At 34.8% G+C, this 17,953-nt stretch overlaps 3 protein-coding genes across 6 annotated transcripts in view; 2 read left to right on the forward strand and 1 right to left on the reverse strand.

The window, feature by feature from the left end:
* The first annotated feature begins 242 nt into the window (after positions 1-242).
* On the forward strand, positions 243-2,400 carry LOC123874880 (THAP domain-containing protein 1-like). 2 transcript variants are annotated; one of them, XM_045920427.1, is made up of 3 exons: positions 243-820; positions 989-1,196; positions 1,657-2,400. In XM_045920427.1, exons 1-3 carry the CDS (start codon positions 744-746, stop codon positions 2,092-2,094), a joined length of 723 nt encoding a protein of 240 aa, XP_045776383.1. In that variant the 5' UTR covers positions 243-743; the 3' UTR covers positions 2,095-2,400. The 2 variants fall into 2 exon arrangements, with proteins under 2 accessions (XP_045776383.1, XP_045776381.1); XM_045920425.1 differs by having other exon boundaries at positions 244-820; positions 1,654-2,400.
* Positions 2,401-4,495: 2,095 nt separating this feature from the next.
* LOC123875232 lies at positions 4,496-16,545 on the reverse strand. Of its 2 annotated transcripts, none has more exons than XM_045920957.1 (4): positions 16,541-16,545; positions 6,687-6,797; positions 5,547-6,596; positions 4,496-4,842 (listed from the first exon to the last, which is right to left on the reverse strand). In XM_045920957.1, the coding sequence occupies exons 2-4, from the start codon at positions 6,739-6,741 to the stop codon at positions 4,526-4,528; spliced, it is 1,422 nt and encodes a 473-aa protein (XP_045776913.1). In that variant the 5' UTR covers positions 6,742-6,797; positions 16,541-16,545; the 3' UTR covers positions 4,496-4,525. The 2 variants fall into 2 exon arrangements, with proteins under 2 accessions (XP_045776913.1, XP_045776914.1); XM_045920958.1 differs by lacking the exon at positions 16,541-16,545 and adding an exon at positions 9,102-9,111 and having other exon boundaries at positions 6,687-6,781.
* The window catches only part of LOC123875228 (unc-112-related protein-like), a 48,533-nt gene continuing 41,059 nt past the window's right edge, over positions 10,480-17,953 (forward strand). For both annotated transcript variants that reach the window (XM_045920951.1, XM_045920952.1), the window contains exon 1: positions 10,480-10,750. In XM_045920951.1, coding sequence (XP_045776907.1) covers positions 10,605-10,750 — 146 coding nt within the window. In that variant the 5' untranslated portion in view covers positions 10,480-10,604. The remainder of the gene's footprint in view (positions 10,751-17,953) is intronic.

Here is a 17,953-nt window from a genome sequence, read left to right on the forward strand (position 1 = left end):
GCATGTCCATGCAACTTATCATGTTTAGCTGCTCAAATTATATACTTTTTCCATTCATTCCGTTCCATCAGCCTGTGTACGCCACAGATTAGGTATTAGTTACTAACGCGTCCACAACTGGACATAGGCCTTTCTAAGATCTCCCCACCAAACACGGTCCTCCGCCTTCCTTATGCAATACAATACTTATTTAGTTAGTGCTAAATATACCTCTATGATGCGTACACATTTATGCGGTATTTATTATCAGGATTACGGATATATCATAAAGTTATGTATAAGTTATGGTACTAATATTTAAACAAAACCAGTGAAATTCAGATTTTTTTACATAACTAACACCAATCACTTACAAGGGGACATCGTGACATTTCACAATCCTACCAATGGTTTTTATTTTTACCGTTAAATAGAAACAACGACAGCTTTCTCAATTTCTCATTCAGTCAACATTAGGTAAAACGGGTAAAACTTACTCGATTTTGAACATATTCTCTAAAATTGAGGAGATCCTAATTGTTGGCAGCCTTTCTTCTACAAGTACGCCCCTCTGTCAATATCAGTCAAGTGCCAAAAGAGCCTTGTCACAGTATTTATTTTTATAATCCGGATAAAACGTAGTGATGATATACTCTTTGAACCTGGATCCGGATCCTAACCTGGGGCTCCGGATTACTGGTCTGTGTTTATATTAGTGAACTTTTCAAGGAACTTTTATTGAAAAATTCAAAACAACAAAAGTGATGGCATGTGTAGTAAGAAATTGTAAGTCTCACCGTGGAATAAAAGGAACCCACGGTAAAAACATTAGCTTTCATAGGTAAGTTTTTGTCAATAAAATGAGCGATATAGTATTAAACAATATCTCAGGATAGCAATATTATTGGCGTACCAGTTTGTACCAGTGGCGTATTATAAGTTACCATTTAATAAATAACCTAAATAAAATACATAATAAGATTTAATAGTAAAATGAGTTGTATTTTAGATTTCCCACAGATGAAGTTTTTCTAAATCAGTGGATTGATGCAGTGGATCTCGAACCTGACTGGACACCTAAAAATTACCATACTGTATGCTCAGAGCACTTTACACCGGACTGTTTTACCAATATCTGTTCCTACAGAAAACATAGAAAACTCACTGAATCAGCTGTACCAACATTGAACCTACCACAACAGCCATATAAAAAAAAAGTACTTCTTTCTTTTCAATTTTAATGAGAATGTGTTGATTACTACCTGTCTTTTACTATACAAAAACATCATAGTTATAAATTTGTCTATACAACTCTTTACTAACAATTATAATCCAGGTATATTGAAAACAAGAGTGAATAGGCATACCTATTCTAGGCATATGCATCCCATCTTAGGCCACATTATTGCTTTCCATCAAGCAGGTATACCAAGTTGTAGCCAAGAACTGCCAATAAGCACTACCTACAAAACAAAATAATGTTTGATTTTTTTTATAGTAAAATATCAAAATGCATGTGTGTAAAGGTGTTTGTTTTATATAGATTGCACAATATTGCCCTAAATAGCATACATAATTCAGACTTTCTTTTTTCAGTCAATTTCAGTATTAAGGAATGTGTTACTTGCAGCTTGTTATAAGTGGGATCCATCCTAAACGGTTTTTCTTTTACAGGAGGACCAAACGCCTAATACAGGCGCTTACCCTACAATGGTTATCGTGCCCTTAACACCTAAGTGTACAGAACCCTCTCTCACTCCTTATTTAAGATCTTCAGCAAAAACTGAAACTTTTAACCTACCAAAACCCTTAGTTGCGATTGACAAAACTGATTGTAGTCAATGTCTACAGTACAGGGATCAAATACAAATATTGAAAAATAAAGTAGAACACCTTGAACAAGCAGCCCGTAAAAGATTTTCTAAAATAAAAGCATTACGACAGAAAGCTATGAGCCTAGAGTTGCACAATAGAGAACTATACAAATATATAGAGAATAAAGGTGGGAAGAAAATGGTAATTGAATCTAACAAAAAGCGCAGGCGTAATATTGAAAGAAGTACAATGAAGTGTGATGATTTACTGCTGGTGGTGAAGGAGGAAGACTCATTGTAACAAATTCACTACTAAAAACCGGTCAAGTACGAATCGTAACACACAAACGTACATGATATACCTAACACCTTTATGCAGAACTCTGCAAGTTAATAACGGTCTGCTCCATCTATATGTGATTTAATGAATTAAATTTTTCGTGAACACATAAATTTTTTTTTGGTGATTTAACCACAAATTCACGGTTTTCGAATTTTTTCATCAAAACAGACAGACAGACAACAAAGTGATCCTATAAAGGTATCGTTTTTCCATTTGAGGTAGGGAACCCTAAAAATTCACAACAAGTAAAAGCATTAGTAAATAGAGTAAGACGTCAAGTTCTAAATTTTATCCTAAGTACCATAGAACTACATAGTAGCTTTTCACCTCAATCTTGCTGTTCTTTGATGTCATAAAACTAAGTGGAAATCCGGTTTTTGACCAACTTCGAAAAAAGGAGGAGGTTCTCAATTAGTTGGAATCTTTTTTTTTATGTATGTTCCCCAATTAATCTAAGACACCTGGATTGATTAGGAAAAATTGATTTTCGTTTGAAAAGGTATAATTTGCAGGTGGTACCATATAAAGGTGAAGATCTGATGAATATCTTCAGAGATGGAGAACAGAACTCCTCAATGGATGTTTCTATGGAGCAAATTAGGATAATATTGTCTTATTTTGTCTGATAATGTCAAGTTTTGTAGAACAAATGGGACTTACCCCTCAGAAGCTGCTATTAAAGCTACCTATGAAAAAGTTGCATAATTATTATTTATCAAAGAGTAAAAAAATAAAAGTGTTTATCGAATTTAGATTTTACTAAAATCTAAGTGTGTTAAATAATATTAAAATAAAGATTTTTAGCAGTTTCAAAAGTTGTTTAATTTTTACTTATGGATGTAGATGTATGATCTCCAAGTGTAAATTAAAAATTTATGACACCCCCGACAAGCGAAGGTCACAGTAACTAGAAAAGAGCTGATAACTTTTAAACGGCTGAACCGATTTTCTTGGATTATAGCTAAGAACACTCTCGATCAAGCCACCTTTCAAACAAAAAAAAAACTAAATTAAAATCGGTTCAATAGTTTAGAAGCTACGATGCCACAGATAGATACACACGTCAAACTTATAAAACCCCTCTTTTTGGGTTGGGGGTTAAAAATGGATCCAAAGAAATTTTCTAGTGACAAAATATGAATAGAATTTATAATACACTAGGGGATGCCCGCGGCTTCGCCCGCGTGTATTTCGATTTTTTTAATCCCGTAGGATTTCTATTTGATTTTCCGGGATAAAAAGTAGCCTATGTCCTTTCCCGGGATGTATCCCATGTCTGTACCAAATTCCATTCAAATCGGTTCAGTGGTTGGGCCGTGAAAACGTAGCAGACAGACAGACAGACGCACTTTCGCATTTATAATATTAAGTATGGATCAACATTTAATATATTATGTATAACTTTCCAGGATCACTATCTAAATAATGTGATGTATTTGAGCATGAAACATGAGTCATGACCATATTATTTCAATTGTTTTAACTGCTTAAAATCAAGTCGGGGTAGACTACATAATCCTCGTAAGAAGCCTTTCTTTTTTGTACATAAGTTACAATATAAACATAACATTCCTACTAAAGAATAACAAAATTGATCCTGTAATAAAATTATATTGAGGTCACTTGTTTGAAATCACAATGTCATCAGTAATCACATATAATCCAGCCTTATTGGTCAAAGTAAAAAGAAATTCACATATAAAATAGGCACTGAAATTATCTCAATATAGGTCCATAAAATACTATACAAAGTTTAAACTCACAAAAATAATTTAAATCATATTTTTTCATTTGCATCATGGCACTAATTGGCTAGTGCCACAATATTATATGGAGAAGGTTTCTCCATAACCAAATTAGTATCAATTTATCCGATATAATTTGTTAGAGAAAAGTTAGGTTGATATTTATAGAGCACACTTTGACTTTGCTTACACTTAAAACAAGACATATTTATGCCAATAGTATAACACTGTTGTTTTAACAGTGTCTTAAGTCTGAGCAAAGTCAAAGTGTTTTCTATAGATTTTAACCTTAAACTTATGAAACACTGGTCAGTTTATATTTTTAAGAGTTCCTTAATAAAACAAGGATAATTATAGTACTGTCCAGTTCATCTTTCACAGCTTTATTAACAACTTGCCGATGCTGGCGACTTCGCCCGCGTGGATTTAGGTTTTTCGAAATCCCGTGGGAACTCGTTAATTTTCCGGGATAAAAAGTAGCCTATGCGCTAATCCAGGATATTATCTATCTCCATTCCAAATTTCAGCCAAATCCATCCAGTAGTTTTTGCGTGAAGGAGTAACAAACACACACACTTTTGCCTTTATAATATTAGTGTGAAGTGTGATTTTTAAGTCTCTATTTTATAAAATGTATTATTTATTTATTTATTTGGAGGTTGCCTTCTTCTTAGCTTCATTAAAGCTTCCTGTCTTTTTTTCTCAATTATCAACTTTATATTATTGGGTTCTTGGACAGTGTCTTTTCTTTGTACATAATTATTAACCTTACTACTTGGAACTTTTAGTTGGAAACTTGTTTTTTTAGGAACTGGTTGTACTTGTGACTGTAATGATGCTGTATTGGACTGCTGTGTAGAGGTAAAAGGTAACATCCTTTTGGCTAGAAGCCTTTCTCTAGCTTGTTTATGCTTCTGCTTTATTTCATCTGGAGTGCATCTTATTGGAGAATCACCTGGAACTGAAAATCAGGTTGTTCACTTGGATGAATAAATACTCGTTGTTCAATAAATATACATATTATACAGGTTAGGGTTAACGTAAATCAAACATCCAAGTTGTCTGCAAAATTTAGCCTAATTGTCTATGGAAGGACAGCAAAAACTTTCTGGTTTTTTGACAATGCAGTGGTTAATATGAAGAAGGAATATCATAAGAGAATAATTTTAAAGTAATATTAAGTAAAGTATAGGTGTGATAGTCAAGTGGTAAGATGTTGGCCTTCTATTTGGAATGTCTGGGAATCAATCAGGCATTCCTCACTTTAACAGTGAGGAATGCCTGATTGAGGCCTTCTGATTCTGAGAGGAGCCCTGTGCTCAGTAGTGAACGCGATAGCTTGATGATGATGGTTAAGTAAAGCTCTGTTCAATAGTTCAATAAAGATGAATAAAAAGTACATTATGGACACCTGAATTTTAAGCTCTCAGCTATTGAACTGCTATGGGCACATTGAATTTATGTAATTTTTAGTACCAGCTTCATATTTAGATAAAAAGTAACAGAAGCAATTTATTATTGTAACACTAAGAAAATCTAACCCCAGCTTTGCATTGTTAGTATATAAGGTTTTGATTGTTTGAAAAAACTTCTCTGAAGAACCTATCTATTGATAAAAAATTTAATTCAATCTATTCAGCACTGCATAAAATAAATTATACACACCTGTCATTTTCTCATCACTTTTGTTGAAAGGCATTGAACTGTACCTCCCAAAGGCCATTCCACTAGTTGATGGCTTATTGCTATTATTGACAGATGGTGACTCAGGCATCGAATTATGCCTTCCAAATATAGACTTGGTTGAAGGGCTTCCATCACAAACAATTAGTTCTTTTAACATCCAACTACTCTCATTATTTTTATTTGAATTGTTTCTTGATTCATTTTTTGTAGGCATTTGTGTGAGTCTCTCCAAGGCACTTTCGTTTAAATTTCCAAGTAAACAGTCAAAAGAATCATTATTTAACCTAGGCGAATCACATTTCTTTATTCTTTTTAGAGATGGTGAGTCTAATTTGATATTACTCAAAATGGCATCCATTGAATCCTGGTTTATATTAACAGATAAGCCAGGCTTGAAATTTTTTGTAACTGGCTCAAGGCAAGGCTTTTTTGCAGGTTTTGGCTGTAAATTTAAAATATTTTCCTCCACAACCTGACTTGCTTTTAATAAGCACTCGTTCATTGAATCATCTGACTCCAAGCCACATTCTGGTTCAGATTTGGTAAATTTTGAACTTAAAACATTCTTTCGAAGGCACCGAGTCTTGCTTTTTACGCCACTTCTTGGTGAACTGTCACTTGTATCACTAAATATATCATCTTCAGATTGTGGCTTACTGGCTGTGGTAGCAGAAGGCTTTTTAGAGATATATTCATGCAAATTCTGATTCAATTCAATAAGCTCTTGAAGCAGCTCAGATTGCCTCTGGGAAGGTTTTACAACCCTACGTCGGGGTAATGGTTTTTCTATTGATATTGGTCTCGTTTTTTTCGTCCGTCGGCGTACTGGTGTGGTGTTTTTGAACCTAGACTTGGCTGCTTCAGACTTAGGTGTATAGAAATTCCAAACAACATCGGTTTCACCCTCGGCTCCATCTTGCGTACATAGAAATGGTACAGGACTGGCAGACTCGGAATCACAAATAGAATCACTATCTCGAGAAGGTGAATCAAATTCTAGTGGATGTTCTGGTGTCGAACACGACAAAGCTGGAAAATATATAATGTCTTTAGTATTTGTACCACTGTCGATTAGTACGCTAACATACGATTATTATACTTCAGTAAATTATGTACTACCTTTGTTTTTACTTTTAGCGACCATTTCTTTTGATGATAACCTTTTATTGTTCATAAAGGACGAATACTCTGAACAACGTAATGCATGCGTAATTTTGACTTGACAGTTAACTAAAATATTCGTCTGGTATCCTAATTGTTAAGTGAGTAGGTACCTTTATTCACTAAAGAAATTGAATTATATTGAAAAAACCTGTGTTGAAAAATAAAACACGAATAATCGACAACCATTTTGATTTTGACATTAAAAATCAGTGTTGCAACTCTTTAAAACCATTTGTCGCTATGACATCTTGAAAAGTCGCCAGATGTATACAAAGTTAGAAGTTACTGAAATCCGAATAGGTCATCGATACATAATCAAAGATTTTTTTTAATCAAACTTTATTTCATTTTCATATTATCAAATATGTATAGTTAATATAAGAACATCAAAGAAAGAAGCAAGTCAGCCTCATACTTACTCGGAGGTAGATAGAAGTTATCTATAAGACCGTGATCTCCATTTCATGGGTTTGAAATTGTTGTTCAAAAAAACTTTATGGTTTTTCAACGAAGACACTTGAGAAGTCGCTAAATATTTTCTGTCGTCGTTGCTAAAGCTACAAAGTCGCTAAATTGACAACACTGAAAAACTCCACCAACGACTTTACAGCTCTGGGTTCTAGCCTTTTTTAGTCTTTATTAGTGCAATAGTTCTTATGGTGATGCTACATACTTGCGACCAATAGCAATCAGCATGCACTGGCAAACGTGTGGATGATTATTTCACTGTCACAGAGGCTTGTTGGGCACAAAATATGTGCCCAACAAAAAAAGGCTAGTTAAACTAAGACAAAGACAAAAAAATGTGTTTTTGGTTTTATCACTTTTCAGAGCTTTTCTATACGCTTAGCGTGCTCTAAGAAGGTATTATTATTTTGATGTACATCTTGATTCTTTGTCTGAGACTGTATATAAAAATATTTTGTGGCGTTTGCTGAATATTGTTTGCCGCAAGCATGTGGCACCACCCTCACAGGTCACAAGAAGTTGGTTCTAATGTTCTAATGCTGATATTTTGATATTACTGTCCAATGACTTTCTACACATGGACATATCATGGCATACAACACAAGAGCCCAAACATGGCACACGTTTCTAAATTCACCCTATGTAGCTTCAACTGCTGCATTTATACATTCCCGCTAACATTCAAGTCCTGTAAACTAACCTCAGTGATTAAGCCGCAATGTAAATCGATTAAAGCACTCGAAGCTGAATAAGGTGATTTTAGAAGCAGACTTGAACAAAAAATGGAATGGAGTAGTGTAGCACTATTAATTTTTGTTATTTCTTTGAGAGATTTTTCGTTTTTGTAAATATGAAACTATTATACTATATTACTATAAATATATCTGCTCTTGCTGATTCACTGACTGACTGACTGACTGACTGACTCATTGATCACCTCTCCTGTAAAATTTTGTATGATTTTTTTTTTACCGATGGTTTCGTATAGAGGACAAAAAATGATTCGGAGTAAAAATATGGATAGAGCTGATGATTGAGGATTTCGGTGAGGAGCACGGCCAGGGTATTGAAGATAGGTGGGGGGTGCTCGAACAAATGTCATTCAGAACTTCATCCAATTGACAGGGAGCTGAAAAATAAAACCAAAATGGCGGATTCAAGATGGCGGCCATACAAATTTCATGGTGTCTATCTCGGAGAAAATAAAAGATGCAAGAATGCTTCTTTGGCGAAAGATGATCAGGACCCGAAAGTCTACTTGGTGAACGGAAAAAATTCAAGATGGTGGATTTTTTTTTGATATAAAATATATGGCGAATATTGAAGAGACTAAAAGTTGGGAACTATGCAAGACTTTGATGCGGTTTCTTTTCAAAATTTGTTTTTATAGAATTCTCATTCTGACAAATGATGAGAGCTGATGATTGAGGATTTTGGAGACGGGTGAAAAGCACGGCCAGGGTATTGAAGATAGGTGGGGGGTGCTCGAACAAGTCTTTCAGAACCTCATTCAATCGACAGGGAGCTGAAAAAAACTCCAAAATGGCGGATTCAATATGGCGGCCATACAAATTTCGCCGGTGTCTATCTCGAAGATTATAAAAGATGGAAGAGTGGTTTTTTGGCAAAAAATGATCAGGACCCGAAATTCAACTTGATGAGCAGAAAAATTGCGGTCCGCTTGCGGGCCGCGAACTCACGCGCCCTACTGTGTTTATGGTTTTACGTGGGATGATTTATATTTTTAAAAAAAATTAAAAATTGAAATTCATTGTTCACTGATTATAAACTTAGTGTGTGTAAAGAAAAATAACTAATTTAAGAAAATATAAGTTTATTCTACTTCAAATTTTAATTTTAAATATACTAAGTGCCTTGGAATAAATTCAATTTGTTATAAACTTGTCTTTTAGATTTAGTTTTCTTTTCTAAGGTATCCTTCTGGCATATGTAATGTAGACGAACATCAATGTATCTTTCTATGACTGCCTTACCACTGCTTTACAACTGCGCACCGGAGGTCGTCAAAAGATAATAAAATAAATGTGATACAATAATGGCCAATAGATTTTACATTGAACAAAAAAAAGCTACTCCACAGTTTTGTTTTCCCGACATTCGTGACGCGCCCTTCCATCTGTCTCTTTCCGATGTGCGTGAGAGAAAGGAATGGGAACATTGTAAATAATTTTAGATATTTCTAGTGTTTTCAATGGTTTTACTAAGTATTTTACACTTTTTCGCATGTTATCTTACGTAAATAAAATTAACTTACCGGTGGTAAGTCACACCATCTTTTTTCTGCGTCGTTAACGTATTATTTCGGCACTTTTTGATGGCGCATTTAGACGTCTTGACAGCTTTGCAGTGAACATGCGACTAATGAAGAAAGTGTGCTTACACCGAGTATAAGCACACTTACTTGGTCCCTTGTTATGCGCGCCAGTGCGATGTCCTTGGTTGGAAAGTCATTGTTACTGTCCAATATTTTTTAGTATTATCCTTCGATGAGGTATGTATCCTGGATCCAATATGGTTGGTCCATTTTGGTCCAAAAGGCCCAACTGATCATCGAGCACTGAGCACTAATCCTAGTTTTCGAGTCCAGTTTGAGGACTTTTTATTTTGCTTTCTCGTCTGGCTTTACAAAGTTAGCCAATGTCAAGTTTGTAGTTATTTGTAACAAGTTAGGGAAACTATACAAGTATGGACCCCGTCTGTGCCGGCGCTCGCCGACATACGCACGAGCGCTTTCCAGTCAGTTTTAACAAACAAAAAAACACTCCAAAAAAGCAGAGCACGCCCGCCAGCTAACATCAACACAGACGAAGTCCAACTTCTAGAGAGCAGCACATCGGGGCAGCTTCACTGAAATAGACATAATACGATTACGCTGGAAGAGGTGTATTTCAGCTAATAGCAGAGATTATTGTAAATACTGTCAAATTACCGCCATTGGTCCCCGTTGACAGATTTCTCATCACTGACATTGCAGATTCATAAAATTCAACTGCAAAACAACTCTCGCCGAACAATCTCCATCGTGCTTTTTCTATAAACTTTACATTGGTGAAACAATCTGTCTCCAGGTGGCACACTTAAAAGACAATACCTAATTGGGAATGGAATTGAATTAATTCCGAGTACGCTCACATGATGTTTTGAAAATAAAGAAAATCAAGTTGCTTCAAAGCAGGTTAGTAATCGCAGGTCTACCGAACTTGTGTTAGTAGAGGTCAGTGGACAACCACTGACTACGGTTCCCTTCCCCCCCTGCCGCCTGCGCCGCCAGTCGTATGTCATTCAGCGTGCATGGTAGTTGTGGATTTGATAATTTTCATCTAAAATCGCGATGCGCCTTCGGAAGTGACTTTACAGTGCAAAGTGAACACAGAAACATACAAAATGCTCGCGGACGGTGAAATAGTTGGTGACGGGTCATGGAACCTCACAATCTACGTCACGGACATGAACGAAAAGCGAACCATGGTCGTGAAAGGAGACATGCACATCGGCGGAGTTATGCTGAAACTGACCGAGAGCTTCGGTAAGCTATCATTAGCGGATGAGTTCATTGCATATTTGTAACGAGCTTTTAATATACCGTTTGTATCACCGCTGAGTCATGTGATTTAGTTATAATAATAATTATTAGTATTAACTTTGGATTTCAATCGAGTTTCTTCATAATTTAAGGTTACTTAAACCTACATAATGATGTTGATCTCCTTGTATAGATTATTGTTAAAGTGTGTACGCGCCATACGTCTCTTGCTAGGGCTAGAATGGCCAGTTCTCTCTTAATCTGTAGGAATGGTGCTCGAGTTCTGTCAGTTTGTCAGTATTGCTCTATTGTAGAGATAAACCAGATATACATTACTATCCAATGGCTTACTATGTATCAGATTGGATACTGGATAGTAAGCCATTCTTCCCAGGTGTTCCCATATTTTGGTGAAGATCTGATAAATATCTTCAAAGATAGATAATGGAACTCCTCAATAGATAAGAGTAAATTGCTCGCAATCAGTATAATAGCTTAGTACAGCTAATACAACAAGCTAATTAGCACCGGCTCCAAAAAAAAGTCTTAATAATATAATCTTATAATAATCAAAAACTATTTTTTAGATCTACATTAACTCTTGTATACACAATAAGTATATTTGCTAATAAATAAATTTTTATTTTTATTTTCAGTGTTTTTGGTTAGATATGAAGTTGGTTTTATGATACTTAAGTAACTATATTTAAAAAAAAAATCACTTCTATACAATTGTGCAAGAGAGTGCCCTATATTAGCTGGAATCCCTAATGTAGTAAAATAAGTATTATAGTAAGTAAGGAAGGTATAGTTTGATTTATTTTGCCAGTTTTTCATTTTATCTACTAATAGTATCACATGGCTAAGTTTATGTCCATACATTTATCAGTTCTATATTTGCATTACTTTTTTAAAGTCACAACAAGAATATGACATAAGTTGATAAGATAAAAATGTTATTAGATTTGTACCAAGTAACTAGGTATTTGTGATTATTGTTACTAAGCACTAATTAAGTAACTTGTATAATATTATGGGCTTGGATTTAGAGTCTACATAGACAGATTGTAAGACCGGGACAGACCAGGGTTCGAAATTATCAAGATAAATATGCCACTTGATAACTATCCGACAGTTATCAAACAGATCGACGGTCCCTACGTACATAAAGACATGTCGAAAATGGCATTTTTTTTTTATTGCACAATTGGCTTTAGATTTTCCTTATGCACATACCTGTATATATATTTTTTTTTAATATTACGTATTTAACGTCATTTACAAATCGTATATGAGAACAAGTATTATATTTACAACGAATAAGTGTCGTAGATGCGGATATCTATACGTATCGTTTTGTACGGTGTTTTAAAATGCGCGCCACTCGGTGCGGACGCGGCCTTGTCTGACATAACGTCATTCACGGCGGGAGTTCCCCAACAAGACGGGTCCCCATTACTAGCTCAATGAAATACAAAACCGATATTTAAATCAATATTTTTATTGTTTTTCTAACCTAGACCAGTAGAATATCAGTGTAAAAGCGGTCATATCAGACATATCCGCTTATACTATGCTATAGTCATGAAAATATAATTATTTCACAAATAATTATAATGTTACATGCTTGTTTAAAATATGATTTCCTAAATAATTATTACAAAGAAAACAAAGATTTTATTGTTATCGAAGTATATGAAGTCATGTCCTACATGTTTGTACATTTAATTAACTGTTTTCTTCTTTCCTGCGTATAAAAAGGTATCATAGACATGTCTGACATGCTTTTATTTTAATATCAGCGTAGAAACAGTCATCTATCAGTTTTTCCAAGAAAATATAAAAAAGGAAAGTATGTAGAAATACCATTATAAAGTTCCTAAAGCTAATAAAACATTTTAGAAAAATAATAATTATAATTGTACATAGAATTATTTCTAGAGCGGTTTGAACATAAATAACGCTCTCCTGTAAACCTCGGTTTTTGACATGTCTTTATGTACGTAGGGACCGTCGAGATATAAGCATAGCAATCCTTTTTTAACTTACATATTAATTACTAAAACTCACGTTAGAAGCATGTAGTTAAGTTAGTGAGTAAATAGTACACATTTTAGAATCAAGGTAATCTTTTATTTTTTGTTCAGAATTTTGTGACAAAATCTTTTGAACCAAAATATGAAAAGATAACCAAGGACACTACTTAGTTAAATTTTTGAGTGGAATATCATCCTCATCAATCTCAACTGTGTTAAGTAATTGGATGTTACTAGCAAATATTGTCGATTATACTTATCAAAGATAATTATCAATATACCTTCTTCTTCTTCTCTCACTGGGCTGGTTTCTGCACTTAAACGTTTCCGTCTGTTCTGCGTGCGTTGCTCCTCCCCGCCGAAGAAATTATCAATATATATTCATCTTGATAATTATCACTTTGAACCCTGTTTGGACATCAAGCCAACTGTTGACTGACTTTACACTGTGTATCCACACTATAACTGCATGCAGACTACACAGTTGGTTACAAGTTGCAATGCAATTGTATCAATTGGAATCAAATTGCATCCCAATTTCACTTTTGCAGACAGCTTGTGGTCTAAATGCAGACTGTATGTCTAGCTAGACCCTTAAAGTAAACTATCAAGATCCTATTCCATATTTCTTTAATTTGCCGCCTCGCTTTTAATTTGAACTGCTAGTATATATAGAACAGCCTTCCAGCATCAGTTTTTCCCTCCACTTTTAATATATTATGTCTATTGTCTATACATTTATAAAAAAACATACATTAAATATAGGTATATATTTAAGTCTTTTTAAAAATTCCTTGCAGCTTGGTACTATCCAACACTAGCACTTCTTCTTTCAGCAAAGGTTGCCTGGTAGAGATTGCTCCAAGCAATAAGGCTGCCTTTGCACACAATTGTTTTTTCTGTTTTCTTCTTTCCTTTACATGTGTTTTTGTGTGCAATAAAGTGTTCTATCTATCTACATTGTACAAAAATTGTTACGCAGAATAGATTAGGTAGGAACTTATTTTCTTTATTTTCTTTAAATGATTCAAAGATAGTTCTGCCATCTTTTCAAGTTGCAAAGCTTAAGCTTGAAAGTCACACACATGAAAGCACATGTTAACTTAAGCTAGCACTTATATTAAATAATAATGTATTTATTAATAAATTTGTCAAACTACAGAAAATTGATAAAATTGCAAGCAAAATATCAAACAGGCTTTAAGAAAAGTGCTACCTAAGTAAAAATGTGCCTACCTAATAAAAAACTAATAATTTCCAAAGCATAAACTGGATAACATTGGGCCTACCTCGCAAGCAATTTAGCGAACTATATCAAGAATTTCTGATATTTGCATTTTATCAGCATTCATTACTCCCCAGCAGTTATGCCAAACTGGTTTTGATAGTAATAAAAGTTGTACCTGATTCGCGGTGCGGGGTGATAATTTGTGCGAGCGAGAGGCCAGATGCTCTTACGCAGGCACGCGTCCTTCGCGAACGATATGTTATGCCTGGTGAGTTTTAATTGGCCGGTTTAGATGAGCTATCGACACTATCCTAAGGGCCTTTAGGCCCTCTACGCACACTGCATCCGAAGTAAATCAGAGAACTTTCGATCAGAAGTAGCCTAGTACAATTTGTATGAGGGGTTGCGCACTAGATCCGATTTTCAATTTACACTTCGGAAAACATATTATTTATTTAATCTTCGGAAAACATATTTTTTTTCACCAATGCTTATAAGCAAAAGAGTATAAATAAATCCATGTATAAAACTAGCCTAAAAATAAAAGTATCCATCTTCTAATGAGCGATTGCCTATTTGCAATCGATGTAAAAGATTCGGCACTCTACAATAATTTGCTAGTTATATATTGGAGATGTCTCTCAATAATTTCATAGTTTTTTTAATCAACATTACATTATTATCTTACAAATTCCATAATTTGACAATCAAAAAGTGTAAAATGATACCCAATTTGGATAAATTATTAGATTTTTATTTTAACATGAATAAATCCTCCACTCAACTCGAAATCAGCCAAGAGGGAGAAAAACGTGAAACTCTTCTTGAGCTATTTGTATTGTATGAGAACAGGGGATTTGGTCCTCCTAAAGAGGGTTCGCGTATTATCTCAAATAAGCTAGCACTTCTCAGTTCTCTCCAGAAATATGACTTAGGCTTCACTACGTTGCTTTCTCGTGGTTGTGAAACACGATAATTTATTTGACTGTAATAATAGCGTAGGAATAAATAATTATGTTTGTTAAACTATTGGCGTAACCATAACATTTTGCACCTACGCAAATATTATGGGTAGGTATGGGATAAACTTTCAAAATGGCCGTTCGATATTCGCCCACTGTTATCCAATGGTAACTATGAATAATTCAATATCTATTCAATGAACAGTAACATAATGTAAATTATTGTCGTTCAAGTGTTCACATTGCACAATACAATATAACACATAGTTAATTTACACATTTTTTTACGACTGCGGCAAAGCCAAAAGGAAGGGTTATGATTTTAGCTGTCTATGCAGAAAAACAATTTTACTCTAATATTTCAGCGTTTAAAAGGGTTTTAGTTTTCAGCTTTATTTTGTTGATATTGTGAATTTTATTGGTAAGTATACTTACTACTTCAATAAAATTATAAATAATCGAAGAAACCCTATTGAATCCTTCTCCAAATAAGCCACCAACAGAAATGGGTACATGGCAACTTCAAGAACAAGAAACGTCACAGTATTTCATGTTCTTGATTGAAGAGAAAGGAAATTGAGTGATCTATGCAACCATGTTGTAAAATCTGGTTTCGCCTGCATAATTAAGCCTTAATTGTATGCTACATAAACGGGTTAAATGCATGCTTCATTTACAACTCTTTTAGACGTACAAGGGAATGAAATTACTCCAATTGATGCAAGGCGAAATCAACGACACAACTCTCTAACCAAACTACATACTTTATAATTATAATATTAAAAAATAAGCTAATGATAAATTTAAGTTAAGTAGAAATAAGTTGCAGAAATTTTCAACCCCAAAATCACTGTTTACGATACTTTGTCAACACATACGTAAGTGACTTAAATAAATATTATTTAACGATGAAATCTGCTTTTTTACTGTTAACGTTATAAATTTTATTAAAATAATGCATATAATGCCTACAATGCTTGGGGATAGCTGTTATTTGACCCAAGTGCGTAATTATTAATTTTATCACCAACTTGATCCCATCCGCAATCTTAAAAACCAAGCCTCAAGCTTTAAGCACAAGCCAATATATTTATAGGTCTTAAAACTAATACCTTTTGCACTTTTATGAACCCTAGAATGTGCTAGACTACAGCTAGTTATAGCCCAGGTAAGTTTTTCGAAAGTGATTTTCAATGTACCTATAGAGGACATGAAATTCAATGTTCAATGCATGGAGTAATATTTTATGATAGTACTAGCTGATACCCGCGACTTCGTTCGCGTGGATGTAGGTTTTTTAAAATTCCCGTGGAAACTCTTTGATTTTCCGGGATAAAAAGTAGCCTATGTGCTAATCCAGGGTATAATCTATCTCCATTCTAAATTTCAGCCCAATCCGTCCAGTAGTTTTTGCGTGAAGGAGTAACAAACACACACACACACACATACAAACTTTCTCCTTTATAATATTGGTGTGATTGTTGAATTCAATACATCAAAATTTGCAATCGGTGAAAAAAAAACAGCTCTAGGTACATTTTGTATCTACGACTGTTTAGCGATTTTATGACATTGAAATCCACGAAAACCATATTTGTCGAGTACCTAGTGCAAAGTTCTAAGGGTACGTACTGATAATATTTTGCGAGGACGTCTTCAAGTAATTGATGGTTTACGCTGCGTACACGCGAGTACCGAGAAGCCGCCATGTTGTCGCATGTTTCCGGCGCCTCTGCCCCGCCAGCGGGCGTAGATAAGGCGTTATCATCCGCTCATTGTTCCTCAATGCTGCTGAGGTACCTAATTGGTACAGGACGTTGACTTGGCTATAATTTTGGCCCGTATGACATATTTATCTACTAGACCAGTATAACTAGTAAACTTGCAGCTTCGCATATCTTCTTTTTCTTTTTGGGTATGGATAGGCAGATCCATAAGTCACGTCGATTGTTGCCGATTTATTGTGATCGCCACCATCGTGAGACTCGTTACCGCTACACAGATAAAAAGGATTACCTATGGGTACATCAGAACATTCCTGACTGGTTAATTTAACTCATCTTCAAATTCTTCCTTGCTGCTACGTCTTCGATGCCAGATTTTTATGAACTGTTTCGTCAAACAATATGTTGTTGTACAATATGTCAATTAGTTCATAAAAATATAGCTTAACTCCAAAAGTTTTGTGCCTTCAAAGAATTATATTCAAGCGATTCAAAGCGAGGTCGTATGGTGAATATGTATTTCATGGTTAATTTATTCATTATTGTGGTTCACTTTAGGTAAACTCGAGATATACACAACTTGTATTACCCATTTCGGTGACATTTGACTGAAATGGAAACGCAGCGCCATTGTAGGCATAAAGCAGCAAGGCATTGAGCCTTTATTTACGAGAATTCTGATTTAGGCTTTACATGGACTTGTCTGGGTAATTTCCATTCGCCGCAATTATACCAGAAAGCTTTCGCTATAATCGGACATGCGTCAATAGAGAAGGGTATGTTAAGCTATCTGAAAATGTGCGATAATGTACATTACACCACTTTACTATAAAACCTTTTTGACACCACTCAGCCCGATATCGCCCGCATTGCACGCTACAAACTTCATGACTAAGTCCATTGTCAGGGCTATTCGATAAATGGTTAAATTGTATTTACTAAATATTATTATAAGTAACAATGTCCTGTCGAACCCCTTAGGCCTCATTCGCACGAGAGCTTTTTTAACGTCCTTTAAAAAAGCGTTCAAATAGAACAAATGCATGCTCAAGTATCTGTTCACACGTCAACGCTTTCTTAACGAGCAATTTGTTTTTTCAGCGCAACGCCGGCTTTTAACGCAATGCTTTTGTAACGATCGTGCGAATTAGGGCTTAGTTTCTTAATTTTTTGATAGTTGTAGTTGACGATTTCGTGGTTAACTACCACATGGTAATGATGTAGCCTAGATCTAGACTGGAAATCAGTAGGTACCTAACC

This window comes from Maniola jurtina, chromosome 19 (genome assembly GCF_905333055.1).
Source record: "Maniola jurtina chromosome 19, ilManJurt1.1, whole genome shotgun sequence".
NCBI classification, from domain to species: Eukaryota; Metazoa; Arthropoda; class Insecta; order Lepidoptera; family Nymphalidae; genus Maniola; species Maniola jurtina.